This window comes from Natator depressus, chromosome 6 (assembly GCF_965152275.1).
Source record: "Natator depressus isolate rNatDep1 chromosome 6, rNatDep2.hap1, whole genome shotgun sequence".
NCBI classification, from domain to species: domain Eukaryota; kingdom Metazoa; phylum Chordata; order Testudines; family Cheloniidae; genus Natator; species Natator depressus.
In genome coordinates this window covers 46,264,596-46,282,465 of record NC_134239.1, presented here as the reverse complement: position 1 = coordinate 46,282,465, position 17,870 = coordinate 46,264,596, and the positions used below count along the sequence as shown (strand labels likewise).

The window sequence follows — 17,870 nt, the reverse complement described above, 5'->3', positions numbered from 1 at the left end:
AACTGCTAGCAAAGGGTTCAGGTTAGTGCCAGTTGTGGTGTTGCTGCTTGTAATGTGGGTATTTAGATATCATGGGCAGAGATGCTGCAAAATACCTAAGATGGATGGGGCTGGCTTTTATATAAGTTTTGGGAGGTAACCCTGCAGGTGTGTGTGTTTCTCAAGAGCGGGTGGCAGAAACACCTCCTCTCACTCCCAAGATGAAGTGCCCTGGGTGGTGCCTGAGCCTGCCCATTTAGGAGCAAATTCTGCTCTCTTTTACATTGGTGTAATCCAGTCTAACTTCAGTGACTTCGGTGGAGTTATTCTGGATTTACATTGGGATGACTGTGATGTTTTGGGGATCGTCCAGACTGGTCAGGAGCTCTGTCACCACCTACTCTGTAGCTTCAGGGTGTCTTTGTGCCATGTGGCTATGGTTCAGATCCCTGCCACAAGTAGCCAGCCCATAAGCATAAGGTTTCACCCTGGCTTTCATCAGCCTAGTTACTCTTTGCAGGGTGACACCAACAGCCCTTCCAGTCCTGTGTGTTTCCAGATCCATCCTCACCAAGTTCTTAATTATCAAACACTTGGACCGTTCCCAGGTGGTTTGTCACGCCGAAGGTAAGAAACCAATCCACCAGTTACTGTTCACTTGGGCATACACAGTACACACAGTTTTCACACCAGAGACCTGCTTGTCGTCTAAATAAACAAACATTTATTTAATAGAAAAAAACACACTCAAAGATGAAATAATAAGAAAACAAGCATACACAAGTTACACAGAAAATAAACATAATGACTTTACACTTCCATGTTAGATAAAATCCTTTTTCTAATATAAGTTACCTATTGCTTTTAAAAAGTTTCCCAGCAAAACCCCCTAGCTATAGGGGGGATCCAGTATTCAACAGACAGTTTCACTCCCAGAGGCTGTCCCTTGGTTTCTAGATAATTTTCAGTTCAAACTTGTTAGAGAGCTTATTCTTTCACCCGCTTCCTTCCCTGGTCCTTCTCGCATGAACAGAGAGCAACAATACCCGAAGTCCGAAGGTGCAAACAATTCGATGTTTATTGGGGTGAACTTCCAGCAAGCTTAAATACAAGTTCCTTTTTCCTTATTTTCAAATCCCAACTTACTTCCTGTTTGCCCCTAATTTATATAGTAATATTCTTAGCTATACCTTAACCAATCATTCTACTGAAATTTAACTAACCAGTCCTAACATATTGTAACATGATTAGCTAACCAATTATATCCCATCACCTTAATTAGTTTACACCCAGCAAAATTAATTATACAGCAGACAGAAACAATCACAGAACCAGACAGAGACCATGCCAATAAACAATAGCAAAGTGGGAACTATAATGACAAAACAATACAGAAGTGAGGATTTCACATCCCAGTATTGATAAGTGAGTTCTTGCCAGACAGGATGCTATCAAACTAAGTTTCCTTTTACATCTTCCAGGCACTTCCCTTTCTCTGGAGGTGATAGGCACTATCAGGACAGGATTGTATTCCTAACAGCCCAATAGCACCTGATTTCAATGTGACTAGTTTGGAATGTGAGGATGTGACCGTTCACTTCCCAGCTTATGGCTGCCTCTGTCGCTTAGCCAAAGGCCTTAGCCTAAGAACAGGGCCTCAGACTGTCACAGTAAGAGAAGGACCTTACACTGGCAGACAGTGATTTTGATTCTTTCTTTTATACCTCTAACTAGCCAAGTGATAAGAATACACCTAAATTCTTTACAGACAGGCCTGAGTATCTATATCCTAACAAAACTACTTCCATTTTAAAATAGTTTGCAGTTTTTTTCCTCTTCAGTCACTGTAAATATTCAAAGGGGAAAACTCCCTCCATGCTTAGTTTTCAAAGACTGCGGTTTTCTTTTCAGTTTCAAGCTCTTCCCATGTGCTTTGATGCTTTCTTGTTGCTTTTTCTTGAGCTGTACAATAGCTAGGTGCTTTGAGTCAGTTTCATCTGGTAAAGAACACAAGAGCTACCATACTGGGGTCAGACAATGGTCCATCTTGTCTGGTATCTGTCTGTGACAGTGGCTTGTACCAGAGCTTCAGGGAGAGTGCACAAAACAGGGTAATTATGGAGTGATCCAACTCCGCCTTCTGCTCCTGGCTTCTGGCAGTCACCCTGAGCACAGGGTTGCATTGCTGGCCATCTTGGCTAATAGCCATCGATGGACCTATCCTCCATGAACTTATCTAGTTCTTTTTTGAGCCCAGTTATATTTTGGTCATTACAAGATCCCTGGGCAATGAGTTCAACAGGTTTGTTTGTGTTGTGTGAAAAATTACTTCCTTTTGTTTGTATTAATTTCATCAGGTGACTCCTGGTTTTTTATTGTGTGAAAGGGTAAATAACACTTCTCTATTCACTTTTTCCATACAATTCATGATTTTATAGACCTCTGTCATATTCCCCCTTAGTCCTCTCTTTTCTAAACTGAACAGCTCTAATCTTTTTAGTCTCTCCTGGTATGGAAGCTGTTCCTTACCCTTGGAAGGTAGCCTCTCCTTGCCTGATTGCTTCATTGCCCTATTGCAGTGTTTCCCAAACTTGGGACGCTGCTTGTTCAGGGAAAGCCCCTGGCGGGGCCGGCCGGTTTGTTTACCTGCCGCATCCGCAGGTTCGGCTGATCGCGGCTCCCACTGGCCGCGGTTCACTGTGCCCGGCCAATGGGGGCTGCGGGAAGCGGCGGCCAGTACGTCCCTCGGCCCGCGCCATTTCCTGCAGCCCCCGTTGGCTGGTCACAGTGAAGCGCGGCCAGTGGGAGCCGCGATCGGCCGAACCTGCGGATGTGGCAGGTAATCAAACTGGCCCGGCCCGCCAGGGACTTTCCACCTTCTGTTCTCGCTTTGGGGTGTCTGGATCCTGATTGTCACTGAGAGCAAAATTTGGGCCATTGAGTTCATTTTCACACTGAGTTATATTAGGGTTAGATTCTGGTTGTAGATTCTGTGCCTGGTTTCATCCTATCCCTCCTCCTGTGGGGATCCATGTACCACTGTCAGTGCTATCCTAGTGGAGTGCTTGTACTTCCCACTGATTGTTGCTGGCCCCTAGTAAGTAAGCAGGGAGGAACGGTCTGCTGGTGCCCTTTTACCCAGTTGTAATCTGGACCTTATTGTGCAACCCTTGGAATGTTTGTTTTTACATTTGTAATGCAACAGTAACATTCAGATCTATAGATGAAGAATAAATGTAGGGTAAGGAACTAATTATAGTATTTTCTCAGCCAGAGCAGCAGTCACATATTATCTTGCTGGTGTAAATGCTGATCATTTCAGGCTTCAGTTTGAAAACAGACATTTTAAAGGAACGTACGGGTTACTCATGAACATAACCATGTAATATCAAAACTTCATTAATTTACCAGAACTGGTATTTTAAGAACTGATTATTCTGCGTGGAGTTCTTGATTATGGTCAGAACCTTTTTGTATACCCTCTTGGGTATCCGTGACTAATTAAAAGCTTCCAAGCACGTTCTGTTAAGAAGCAAGAATCTTTTTAGGTGTGGTGCAGTTTTATAACGGAATCTCAGGAGATGACGTGGCCTTCTCAGCAAGGTTATAGGGATAACTGTGAAACTTCAGCATTATCAAATACTTGGCAAGAGAGCAGAACACCATCAAGCCATGAAAACTGTAGGTGGGGCACATATATGCAGGCAGCACATCTAAATATATCATAGTCAGGCTTTTAATTTTTCTACAGTCTGTCCTCAAACTATAGAGTGCCCTATAATTTGCTATTCAAAGAGGTTTTCTTAACTATGAGTTAGGATATTGGAGAGCCTGAAGTTGGCAAATTTGTAGTGTTCTGTAAATGTATCATGCTGACAAGTAAAAACTGTAATAGACACGTGTATAGTAAATATCCATTTTCGAGGCCATTGTCAAGTTGAATGTCTGTGCTCACTTCACTTCGTTTTAAAGACTAATGCTTATATCAGATACTGTAAGCTCTGAGGACCATGGTCCATTGCCCAAATCATCTTACTGATTGATGGGAAACATTTCTTTCTGTGATGATCTGGGATCTAGTGCCAGTTCCCAAAAAGTTATCCCATCTCTGTTATAGTATCTTGGGCAAAAAACATGAGCTTTCCAAATTGGGAGTTCACAAAACCAAATAGAAATCGGAAGGTTTTAAAGAGACTGTTTTTAAAAAAAGTCCCAAACAAACAAAACAAAACAACAAAAACAATTTTCTGGTGTTCTGTTTTTGTTATGGCTGCTTTGATTATAAGCATAGAAGGTGAAATCCTGGGCCACTGAAGTCAGTGACAAAACTTGCAATGACTTCCATAGGTCCTGTATTTTACTCATATTTCTGTAGAGGTCGGGTAAAAGAAATGGAATAGATCACCAAACTTGAGCCTGAGAACCAAAAAGTGAGGAAAATAACAAATATAATGTGAAACTGACCAGTTGAATTCCAATGTCGAAATGGAATGAAATTCAAAAAACTTGTCTAGTGAACAGTAAATCTAGGGCCTGGTTTTGCCTTTACTGCTTCTGATCATCTTATTACATCTACAAATTGTACACACACCTAGTCTGTGTAAACCATTTTATTATTATTGTTATCCCATTCACTCTGCTTATTCATTACACCCAGCTGTTACAGTCTTCAAGACTGTCAGCTTTTTGGGGCAGTGACTGTTACTTACTCTGTCTGTACAGTAGCTAGTGCATAGGGTCCCCCACCAGGTTGAGACCACTATATTCTGGGCATCACAGAATGGGGAAGAGATGGCCAGCCCTCTGTGGAGATAGAGGTGGTTAGGGACTATTTAGAAAAGCTGGACGTGCACAAGTCCATGGGGCCGGACGAGTTGCATCCGAGAGTGCTGAAGGAATTGGCGGCTGTGATTGCAGAGCCCTTGGCCATTATCTTTGAAAACTCGTGGCGAACGGGGGAAGTCCCGGATGACTGGAAAAAGGCTAATGTAGTGCCAATCTTTAAAAAAGGGAAGGAGGAGGATCCTGGGAACTACAGGCCAGTCAGCCTCACCTCAGTCCCTGGAAAAATCATGGAGCAGGTCCTCAAAGAATCAATCCTGAAGCACTTACATGAGAGGAAAGTGATCAGGAACAATCAGCATGGGTTCACCAAGGGAAGGTCATGCCTGACTAATCTAATCGCCTTTTATGATGAGATTACTGGTTCTGTGGATGAAGGGAAAGCAGTGGATGTATTGTTTCTTGACTTTAGCAAAGCTTTTGACACGGTCTCCCACAGTATTCTTGTCAGCAAGTTAAGGAAGTATGGGCTGGATGAATGCACTATAAGGTGGGTAGAAAGCTGGCTAGATTGTCGGGCTCAACGGGTAGTGATCAATGGCTCCATGTCTAGTTGGCAGCCGGTGTCAAGTGGTGTGCCCCAGGGGTCGGTCCTGGGGCCGGTTTTGTTCAATATCTTCATAAATGATCTGGAGGATGGTGTGGATTGCACTCTCAGCAAATTTGCGGATGATACTAAACTGGGAGGAGTGGTAGATACGCTGGAGGGGAGGGATAGGATACAGAAGGACCTAGACAAATTGGAGGATTGGGCCAAAAGAAATCTGATGAGGTTCAATAAGGATAAGTGCAGGGTCCTGCACTTAGGATGGAAGAATCCAATGCACCGCTACAGACTAGGGACCGAATGGCTAGGCAGCAGTTCTGCAGAAAAGGACCTAGGGGTGACAGTGGACGAGAAGCTGGATATGAGTCAACAGTGTGCCCTTGTTGCCAAGAAGGCCAATGGCATTTTGGGATGTATAAGTAGGGGCATAGCGAGCAGATCGAGGGACGTGATCGTTCCCCTCTATTCGACACTGGTGAGGCCTCATCTGGAGTACTGTGTCCAGTTTTGGGCCCCACACTACAAGAAGGATGTGGATAAATTGGAGAGAGTCCAGCGAAGGGCAACAAAAATGATTAGGGGTCTAGAGCACATGACTTATGAAGAGAGGCTGAGGGAGCTGGGATTGTTTAGTCTGCGGAAGAGAAGAATGAGGGGGGATTTGATAGCTGCTTTCAACTACCTGAAAGGGGGTTCCAAAGAGGATGGCTCTAGACTGTTCTCAATGGTGGCAGATGACAGAACGAGGAGTAATGGTCTCAAGTTGCAATGGGGGAGGTTTAGATTGGATATTAGGAAAAACTTTTTCACTAAGAGGGTGGTGAAACACTGGAATGCGTTACCTAGGGAGGTGGTAGAATCTCCTTCCTTAGAGGTTTTTAAGGTCAGGCTTGACAAAGCCCTGGCTGGGATGATTTAACTGGGAATTGGTCCTGCTTCGAGCAGGGGGTTGGACTAGATGACCTTCTGGGGTCCCTTCCAACCCTGATATATTCTATGATATACCAATTTAATACAAATAATAAATAATAATAAAATTAACCACTGTGTTAGTTCAATTTTACACCAATATAACTCCAGTGATTTCAGTGGACTTTATAGTATGCAGTACATCATGGCTGCATGCTCATGCAGAATCTCTTCTCTTGAATATAAAGACTGGGGTGGTCCTTGGCACATCTCTATGTGTGCAAGTTAAGCAGGTATCCAGAGCATTTTCATCTTCTTGTGCAGCCACATAGTAATGGAAACATCTGGCCCTGAGGGTATAGAAGATGTAAACAGTACACTACAGTGAAAACAAGTGCATAGTACTTGTTACAGCTGAAATGCACAATTAGATCGGTTTTCAGGAATTCCAGAGTTTGGTATTTTGCCACTCCACCCTTGGGAGGCTTCTTCAGCATCTTGTTTCCCCTTTATTTAAAATACCCCCTAAATGTCTAGCAGTTTAAAAATACTATAGGTTCTCCCTATGTCCAATACCACAATTAAGAATATTCCTTTTTGGAACTGTCATTGATCAATGTAGATGTGTATCATTTTGCAGTATGATCAGCTGATGATACCTGTGACATATAATATGTATGGAATGATATTTTATTATAGCTCACATTGGAAAGAACTCCCAGCACTGCTAGCTATTCAAATACGGGTTGATGTTGAAAAGAGTTGCCAACACCACCACATTAAAATACCATTTAAGTAATGTGCCACTAGACCCTTGTTTGTGGGTTTTTGCAAAAAACAGACCTTTTCCAAAGCTGATGCCTTTTATACCAAAGGGAAGCTTTATAATCCTTTGAAAGAGAGACACAAAGGGTCAAATCCAAGGTCTGTGCTAAAATTCCCATTTATTGCAATGGGAATTTTTCCTGAATAAAGATTGACTAAAAACCGAGTAAGGATTTTAAAATTTGACCTGTGCTGTGTAGGAGATCAAAGACATTGCACAATGATAGACTTTTTCTTTCTGACATATTGTTCTGGATTGCATCAATTTAACATGTTGGAGCTGCCCTTGGCATTCTTTCTAAAATGACAAATGAGATTTTGTTAGTACTGGGAATAATGCCTCTGTCTCCGGTATGTTGATGCCTTGTTACACTATCATTCTTGTAAGTTTTGTTTCTTCTACGTGAGTAACACTTTGTTCTTTGGAACAATTCAACTTGTTTGTCGCGAAGTTTAAAAATAAAGCACTTTTTGTAAATGAAAGTGTCAGTGCAGCAGATAACACTGGCTACACCCTTTAAAAGGGAGGCACAGCTCCTCCTCCAGCATGTTCACCCTCAAGGCTTCTTCCTGAGTCATCTGGGATGCCTCCTGCTGCGGCTGCTAATGGAGTTACTCTGGATTTACACTGATGTGAGAGCAGAATTTACCCCGCATTCACTGTAGAGAGCGAGTATATTTAAGGTTAATTTGGGCTTGGTTTTTAGAGATGGGACACACAGTACAGTACTAATATTGCATTACATAATAGCGGTACCAATGTAAATGTCTGTAGCAGCATCTTATTCCTAGCTGCTCAGGAAAACAGGTATCTCTAGCTAAGAGAGGTTTTGCATCAACTATGTTATCATGAATTCACATAAGGAACATAAGAGGTGATTTCCGTTCCTTCCTTACACTTTGTTTATATTTCTGCTGATTTAGAAACATAACATTTTCTTGTAGCTTATTTACGTACAATATTAATGTATTATATGGTAGCAATTCAGTTCTTTTGATACAAGGGCCCTTTATATGAGGCTATATTATTTTTAATTGCTGTGTTAACTGGACATCTCTGCAATCCCTAGAAAGAGGGAGAGAGAAAACCTGATTAGCAATAAATTATTATCTATTAATTATAGATTATTTATAAGTGTCAGTTCAGATGTGCTAGCTTCTTAATCGTATCTTTAAGGGAGGCTGTGCTACTGGCTCTGTCTGTGTTTTGTGTATGTATTCGTTTGAAAATTGGTCCAGCTTTTCAAGAATATAATGATTGCTGATACAGGGGATGTGCAGTAGCTTTTAGGGCTGAACAGTATGATTTATAAAAAATTTACTTAAGGAGAGTAGATCCAGTACCTCAGTTTCTGTGTGTGCATGTGAAATTGAGTTGGGGGACACGTGCTTAAGTTAAAGGGCTAAATTCATCCATAACTCTATTGATTTCAGTGAAGCTGTACCAAGGTAAGCTTGGCTCTATGTGCAGCAAGACAAACATTATAAATCATGTTGACATCACTAAGAACTCAAACAATGTTTTTTAAATCTACTAAGAAATAGATTGTGTATTTAGGCACAGCTCTGAATGTGTGTAAATCACCAGTTAGGAGTAATCCAAGGAGGCATTGTGTCTCAGAGACATGCTTCAGAGGCACAGTTCACTCTTTGCTTCTCCCTTGCAGAGATTCAGATAGTAATTTATTGCTTATGCAAGCAGCAAGTTGCAACACTCCCCACATTAACTTAAGTGTGCTGGTCAGCATGCTGAATGGAGTCAGAGAGCCACCTCTCCCAGCCCACCTGCTCTAGAGGTCCGGGGTGACCTACCTGCTATGCACCTGGACCCAAAGTCCAGGTAGCCTATGAAAGGGGGCCCAGGGTGTTCTTTTGCAGGCAAATACTCAAAGTCACAGTCTATCCCTATAGTATTTTTAAAGATATTTATAATAAAAGGATGCTACATTTGATTGACCCTCTTGAAAGGAAGGTCCATATTGGGGCTCTGACTGGTTGTCAGTGTTCTTTTGATTTGTGGCCATTTCATTATATCTTTGTATTAGCCAGTAATGTTTTTTTGTTCTCTCTCTCTCTCAGTACTCAGAATTGTGGAGTAAACATTTATTGAATGATCTCTGTGCATCTGGGTTTCCTATAAACATTTATGTTAATGTTTTTCTGGTGACCTTAAACCTGAGCAATGTTTGTTGGGCATGCCTCTCTTTTTGAGTGACAATACTGAATCAGACGCCTGGGTCAAAGATAGAAATGAGTCAAACCATGACTCACTCGGAAGTTTGGCACAGGTTCCACTGTGCTCCTTAGTGCACAGAAGACAAACTATTGATAAATAATTCATTGACTCAGTAAGTTATCATGATGTGAATTTTAATTTACTTTTTGTGTCAGAACAGGCCATGATACTAGAACAATGAGTAGGATTTGGTAAGGCTGTTACCTTAGAGACCTTCTAGGATAACGTTCTGTCTCACTAGTTGAGCATGATGATGGCTAGGGAGTGTTGTACAAAGCAATTATTTCATCCTAGGTACATTATGTTTCCCTTTCCTCTGAAACATCAAGTACTGATTGTGACATTGCACTCCATGTGTTTTATGGAAATATGCTTAAGAGTGTGAATATATTGTAACTGGAATATGCTTTTTATACAAAAGGTCTCTTGTAAGGTATCATTACAAAGCTTATAATCTACTGAGTGTGTTCATCCTATTTGTATGTATGTATGATTTTTGTATCTGAAGCTAGAAATATGAAGTATAACACTGAAGTCCTATTGTAATTATGCAAACTGTGAGCCATTAATGGTGGTTTGGAAGCTTGATGGCTCCCATTGACTAGGACAATTGGTTGTAAATGGCTCTGTTTACTTGTAAGCCTTCCTTCCAGCCAGTGAGTAATGAAGTCTCACAGAACATGTGAACATGTCACATGATCCTGGAATCCATCTTAAACCTGGTGCTTTTCCATTTAGAAGGAGGGGTGGGAACCTAGAGAGAGACAAAGGATTCCCGTATTGTGCCAAAGATATAAAAGGTGGTGGAACAGAACAAAGGAGGCTGCTGGTCATGAGAAATCCCCAAGTTACCACCTGAGCTGGAACTAACAAGGACTGTACCAGGGGAAAGGATTAGGCCCAGACTAGGAGGGAGTCTAGTTTGTGAAAGAAGCTTATTGGAACATCTCTGAGGGTGAGATTTTATCTGTAATCAGTTTCTTAATGTATTAGGCTGAGACTTGCTTGTTTTGTTTTATTTTGCTTGGTAACTTACTTTGTTCTGCCTGTTATTACTTGAAACCACTTAAATCCTACTTTTTATACTTAATAAAATCACTTTTGCTTATTAGTAAACCCAGAGTAAGTGATTAATATCTGGGGGACCAAACAGCTGTGCATATCTCTCTATCAGTGTTATAGAGGGCAGACAGTTTATGAGTTTACCCTGTATACACGTTATCCAGAATAAAATGGATTTATTTGGGGCTTGGATCCCATTGGGAACTGAGTGTCTGGGTGCTGGAGATAGGTGACATGCTGAGCAGTTTTTGGTTAAAGTCTTTGGGGGCATGGACCAGACCTGGGTCTGTGTTGCAGGAGGCTTGTGTGTCTGGCTCAACAAGACAGGGTTCCGGAGTCCCAAGCTGGCAGTGAAAACGGGCTCAGAGTTAATCTCAGCACGTCAGGTGTCAGTCTCAAGGGGGTCTCTGTGACCGAACCTGTCACACTGATTATGACCAGAGACAAGATATTGCAGTAGATCGTCCAGTGGATAGCATCTGGGGTGACAGATATTGTGTGCACGTACTTCTGTGTTTTTCCCCAAACCCAAAACTTTCACAAAGCAATATGGCAGCTAGACTAACGTTTTATCCAGCAGTTTTTTGCTAATTTGAAGGGACAGTTAACTAACTGTTAACTTTAACAGGTATAAAAGGTAGCCTACCTTGACGGTAGTCCCAAGGCTTACCTATATTATTATTTCCATATGTTATTTTTGCTAGAGGTTGATGAGGTCTGAGCACAGGACTGGGAATCAGGAGCTCTTGCATCTTAATCCTGGTTTTGAGTATCTCTTTCTTAGTAGGCGTAGGGCAGTCATTTACCTCTCTACACAGTTTGCTCATCTGTAAATTGAAATGGAAAGTACCTGTAATTCTATGGGTGTGCATACATACAGATAATGAAATACGCCCTGGGATTTGGTTGGCAATACATTTCTACTATTACCTTCTGCAAGCAATGGCTGCTTGTACAACCAAAGTGACAGCTTTGGCCATGGGAGGGCGGGAGGAGGTATAGTGATTAAGGGGTAAAATTTTCAAGTGTCTACGTCCCGTTTTCATAAGTCTTGTTGACTTACAATGGGATGTAGGGTCCTAAATCGCTCAGGTGCTTTTGAAAAATTGCAGTGGGAAGTCATTTCTTTCAGAAACCCCATGTTGTTGACTATGGAACGGCAATAACATTTACTAATATTTAAATGTGGAAAAGTGTCCTTATCTTTCTAGTGTGTACTTCGATAGATGTAGTTTATCCTGTGATTATTTCCTAACTGCTTGAGCCATTGCAGAGGCTGACAGCAATTTATTTGCTTGAATTCTGCATTGTAAGGTGAATCAGTCTATTTATTTTCCAATAGATGTGTTCATTGCATACTCCTTTGAATCTGAAGTCATTTTAGATCTCTGTTTACCTTTATTAGACAATCGAATGTTGAACAGCAAAACAGGGCCTCTGCTGTTTTTGTACTCTGTATGTGTGGGAAAATGCATTCTTTTTTGTCATCTTTGGCAAGCGGAAGTAATGTTTACTGTAGATGTGACTGTCCTTTTCTTGCCGTGTGGCTGTCATGCTGTTTTAGGCTGCTGAATAAGATACTTGTGTAAGAGGGTGAAGGACAAAAATGTGCACTAGAGATTTTTCTTTTAGGAGGTAGTCTTATAAAAACCATGCTGTTTGCTCAGCTGTTAACCCTTTATCTCTAATGGCTTGTTCTGGTTATGGCAGCTTTGTCTGCTGCAACAGGACAGGTCTGTACTAACTGTATCATGATATAAAATGGATGTGACTTTCAGGCTTTTGGTTCTTATTGTAATGTTTTTTCCCTTAAAGATAATATCGCAGTTCTCACCAAGTTCAAGCCATCAAGGTCAGCAGGTATTGTACTAACCAGCAATATGCCTTGTTCTCTTTTGTGTGTGTCATCTTTCAGTTTCTCTCTTTGTTGACATTTGGAATTTAGATCAGTTGTGTCATAGATATTTCATAAAACCAGATCATAGCTCAGTGAGATTGATGGAACCATGTTAAATTTATAACATGTACCTCATACATTCTAATGTAAATTCTTGATTGGAAATAGAGATTGTCCTTATTAATACTATTAAGGAAAGACACTTTTGTTTAAATACAAATGCTGCCAAAAACAGATAGAGCTCTTTTCACTCCCAGCATATGTAATCAGCTACATTAAACTCTGAGTTATAGTTTCCTTTGAATTTAGCATTAAACTCTCCAACTCTACATTCGTGATAATACAACATGATTAAAAATTGTAAGGCTTTCATCCCAGACTGTCATTGTCTAAAGTTCCAGCTTTCTCTTTAGGTATTTTGTGACATGAACAGCTTTGCTTTTCAAATAAATGGGACAAGTATAAGAATACTAATTACTTGTTATCAACAACTATCAAGCAGTCAAATGTTCTTTTTTGTGACATGCCTCTCATGTTAAATGCAGGTCTGTTTTCTGTTGTGTGTTAAGTATTTGTGCTGGGCTGAAGATGTACTGAATTAAAAGGTCAGCGCTGAAGCCTTTTTCCTTGTCTGTACTTCTGAAAATCTAGTGTTATTGTTTTGAAACAAATATTCACCATGGGGATTATGAATCTCTATTTTGAGAAGAGCACAGTTTTGTCTGGTCCTCCAACTGGTACCTAGGGGATAGTGGGATATGAAAGGAAGAAAATAATCTTATTACTCCTGAGCCGAATTTTCAAGGATGCCTTAACACTGGCCTGTAAATTTGCATCAAAAAACGTACATGTGCAGCTCTCCAAATATGGGTACACAAACAAAATTTGTATGTGCAAATTGTGCAGATATCTAACTACAAATTTAACTGTGCTGGCATAACTGCATCGTATAGACAGAGCTTGCACCAACACTGTGGGAACAGCACCTCCCTGAATGACAGTGACTCGGTCAGTGGAAGCATTCTTCCATTGATATATCTGCATCTACACTGGGCGTAGGTTGGCATATGGATTTTTCACACCCTTGCCTGACATAGCTATATTGAGCTAAATGTTAAGTGTAGACCAAGTCTCAGATAATGTTTTATGGGGAAGCTTCTGGATGTGATAGTAAATTAATGTGTCCGTTGTTTAGTATCTCCTCACCTTAGATGGTGAAAATATAAAGAATGTATTTTAGAAACAAGCTTAAATGGACACATATTACTTTAAGAGCATTAAGTTTGCTCTTAAAGATAAAGTAAAGAATTTATTTTTACTCTGAATTGCTTATCATAACTTTTGGAGAAAACCAGATGAGTGCCAGATGAGATTTTGGCATCAGATATGGATACATTTGCAGGCACTAGAAGTGTAATAGATTTGTTACTTAGTTTATACTAGTGAGGAAAAAAATATACAAATAAACCAACACTGAGGTTTGCAACAATTTGTGGAAAGGAAAAAGGCTGATAATGCAGCACTTGATGTGAATTGTCATTCCGTCTTGTCGAGCAACTCAGTGCAATATATGTTTGTCTGTGGTATTTCTTCAAGCGCTTCTGGTAAACTGCATAGGCTTGATTTTAGATGTGCTAAGCCCCCACAGCTAAATTCAAATGAATGGGAGCTACAAGAGCTCAGCACCTCTGAAAATCAGACCCTGTGCACATCTATGTTCTTGGCAATGGAGGGAAATGATGATGATCTTCCCTCTCTATAAATGCCCCAATGTGTGGATCAAATAATTCTCTTATTTCTCTTGTTTCTTTTAAAGGCATATTTTTCCATGGACAGCCAAAAACAAACTGTCTTGTTAACCTTGTGCATGAATGCCTCTTTGTAAAAGTGAAATGCTGAATTGACACTTCAACCCTATAGTGAATACTTGTTTAGCTATATGACTATACAGTTTCATAGTAGCAGAATGTGGAACACACACAATTTTTCAATATTTAATTTTTTTTCTTAATACAAGGAAATCCTATAAAATGTATTTTATTATTTTTTTTTAGAATGAAACCTGAATATAATAAAAAAGTTGACGTTTAAACTTTTAAACATTAATAAAAGAAAAAAACTCAAACAGGGACAGAATCCACGGCCTCCTCATTAGAGTTAGGGCCAATATAAACCCTAGCTCCATCGTGATATTTATTAACTCTGCCCTTGCAGAGCATCTAGCAAGGAGAGGCAGTCAGTCATTCTGGTATTACAGTTCAAGCACAGGTGTGGGTGCAATAGATGACAGTGATATCAACACCAAGCAGTAGTATTGTGGGCTGAGTATACATGTGGTAGGTAATGCTAGCGATCAGTGCTGCTGTCAAAGTAACACCATGAAGTCCCTTTTACTTTTTCTTTAAACGACAAAGAGTTTGGTAATCTGAGCTGTAGTTACCTGTCCTGAGTCTGCCGCCATATCTCCATTACACAGGCATCTGTGATTCACAAAGACCTCTTGTGAAGTTTCAGAGCTATACTCCACTGATTCCCCAACAATGACAGGCCAATTTCAATTTCTAGCCAAGATCCTCATGGAAAATTGAATTTTCAGAACTCAGGCAGCAAGGTTCCCAATATGTGACCTTTATAGATATGATCCTATCAGACGTTCCATGCAAGAATGGATTTTATCTTCTGAGATTTCTGACATTCATTTATCAGAGTTAAATTTATTTCTGTGACTGCAAGGTTACAATGAGGTAGTGGAACTTGAGCACAACACTTGGAGTATTTTGTCTCGGAGGCTACAGGAATCATTTGTGAGGGTAGTTTCTGGTTGTTGTTGAGAAGTACAACTATTTCCCAGCTTTGGCTTTTGATTTTTTTTTTAATGTAAAATTAGTATTTCTAGCTTGATGCATTGAATTTTTGCTTCACTTACACTTTCAAATATAAAAAGGTTTTAAATGGGAAATATATATTTTCATGTGATTTTTTTTTCCCTGCGCTCTTTAGGGGAAGATAGCAATGGACCTCTGTGTGAAACTATTTCAAACACAGAATCAGAACTTCCAAGCAATTCTGAGGTAAGATACAGGGTATGTGCCATTCACTTTTCAAGTTTGTGTACATCAGTTGTAGACAGTAAAGGGAGCACCGCTTTGGGAGATGGAATTAATCTTGATTAATAGTCTGCCTTTAAATGTATTGACATTAGTTTGTCAATCCTGATATAAACACTAATAATATTATCTATGCAACAGCTTCTTCCTTCACTGGTTTTGTGATGAGCAAATCCTACCTTAATATTGTCCCTGTACGTAGCATGATTATGTATTGAATCTTGCAAAAGAGTGTTACAATATATCAACATTAAAAATATGGCAAGCAATTTGGGCTGAAAGTATTTCCAATACCAATCTGAAATCACAGTGCAGTGCCTTGGCAATTGGGAAAACACAAATGCTTCTATATAAGCACAGCACATTGCTTTATGTTACAAAACCTTATGATATTAGCCTGTTGAATGCAAATACGCCTTTGTCTTTTTCTCTGCCCTAGGAATTATTTGAGAGGCAGATGTTGAACTTGGTTATGAAAAGGATAAAGGAAATTGTCTAATTTGGACATGTGAGCCCATCTGCTTAGTATAATGGTGTACAGTTCCATATAATGAAATAACAAAAGGTATAATTGGTTTAACAAAGTTAACAGTATCTCATTTCTAAGTATATACAGTACATTGTTTACTTAAGGAGGAGGAAGGGCATGTTCGCTATTTTTTAATTCAGGTTTAAAAAAAAATCTAAAAAGACAATATTGAAGATGACATTCATTTTTTGTAATGGTTTAATGATTTTTAGGGGATGCTTGGGACATCTAATCCCCCAAGAGTTTCAGGTGTCACAGCAACAGAAATATGTGCCCTAGGAATGTATTCACACGCTTGTTATGAGCCACTAAGCTGAAACCATATCCTTCAAACTTCGGTAGGCCTTTTGCTACTACTATTGAACCACTTCGGTGGTGAAACTTCTCTGTTCTTATCACTAAAAGGCTTACACAGAATTGCTTCCATTTTCTTTGCACTGGTCCCTCAAAAATTGTTACAATAGGAAAATATTAATGGTCCCACTTAAAGGCACAATGCAAAGAGGTTTAGAGAAAGGAATTAAATCATAACATTAAAGGAGAAATGAGAAGACAGCATACTCCTTACATTAGACCTATCAGCTTTGATCAAAACATCACTCCCCTTGGGCTGTCTGTTTTGTTTGGAAGGGAACAGAGGTGCACATTTCAGGGACAGCATGACCAACCATGCTCACTGTGGAAGAGTAACCTATGGGCTTGTTTTTGGTCAGTCATCAAGATGAGCGGTTAGGATTTTATGTTTTCTTATGGAAAGATAATGTCGTTTATTTGTTTGTTTTTTGGGGGGGTTGCATTCATATGGAGTGATTTTCCCCCTGTAATTTGTACCAGTACTTTTATTAAATGATGATTTAATTAAAAACACAAAACAAAAATATAAACAGCTCAAAAAAAAACCACAAACCCACTCAGAAGCTTATCTGGCAACAAAAATCTACAATATTTATTTTTTCTTTCTTACCCATTCTGTTCTTATTTTTCCAGTTTCCCTGCATTTGTGACCTATTTTGGCATTACTTCCCTATTTCTTCCCCTCTCATTTCACTGGGTGGTGGGGTGGGGTAGTCTTGTCTAATTTGCTTCTTTTCTCAGTCTCTCCCAAGCAGGATGCAAGCTCAGTAACATTTGAGTGGAACTTTCTAATTCACAGTGTTTATGTGGGTTTGATATTGTGCAGAACGTGCCCCTTCTTAAATTCAGACCAGTAGCTTTCAAATGACAGGCACTAAATTCCATGAATCTCTCAGGATGCCTTCAGTGCAATGGGAGAAGAAGATCTTAGCAGTTGTCAGAAAACAGCTGATTGGGGAGGAAAGGAAAGGGATTCTTGTAAATAGCTGCAGCAGGGAGGACAGTGTTTCAAATTGCTTTCTATGGTTCTGTCATCTGAGACTGGATGCAATCATAGCATGGATTAGACTATAACCCTGCCTACCAGTCATGTCCAACGTTAATCTTTGTAAACAGACTGCTTGGCAGATGCTCAGGGGATCTTACCTCGATTATCCTTAACTCTCCAAGATACACATAAATAACTCTGAAGCACTCAAGTGACAAACAGGGCTGATTTAAGTTATAATGAGCCTGATTTTCTTATGCATTTTATCCTATCTCATCACTTAGGTGAGTGCAAAGATGGTGGAAAGTGAATGTAAAATGCTACCATTCCAATTTTACATCACTTTTCACACCTGCAATTGATGACGCAAATTGTGAGGCAGTAGAGAATCACTGACTTCATTGCTTTCCAATTCTTTCACTTCAGAAATAGAGGAGAAAAGGGCACAAAAGAAAAACAGTCAGAATTTTTTGGGTTAGAAGGGAAGTTGAAATGGAATTTTTAAATTAATGCCCAATTCAGGTATTGTAGCACAGGGGAAATCAAATCAACCACAGTTCTTTGACCTCTGTGGTAGCTGAACAATACGTATACT

General features: G+C 40.0%; 1 protein-coding gene across 7 annotated transcripts in view; it reads left to right on the top strand.

The window, feature by feature from the left end:
• The window catches only part of ANO5 (anoctamin 5), a 93,692-nt gene that overhangs the window by 11,645 nt on the left and 64,177 nt on the right, over positions 1–17,870 (top strand). For 4 of the 7 annotated variants that reach the window (XM_074955186.1, XM_074955190.1, XM_074955189.1 and 1 more), the window contains exon 2: positions 15,298–15,368. In XM_074955186.1, the coding sequence (XP_074811287.1) occupies positions 15,298–15,368 (71 nt within the window). Of the gene's footprint in view, positions 1–12,215; positions 12,261–15,297; positions 15,369–17,870 lie in introns of all 7 variants that reach the window. The other 3 variants (XM_074955183.1, XM_074955188.1, XM_074955184.1) reach the window with 1 other exon arrangement.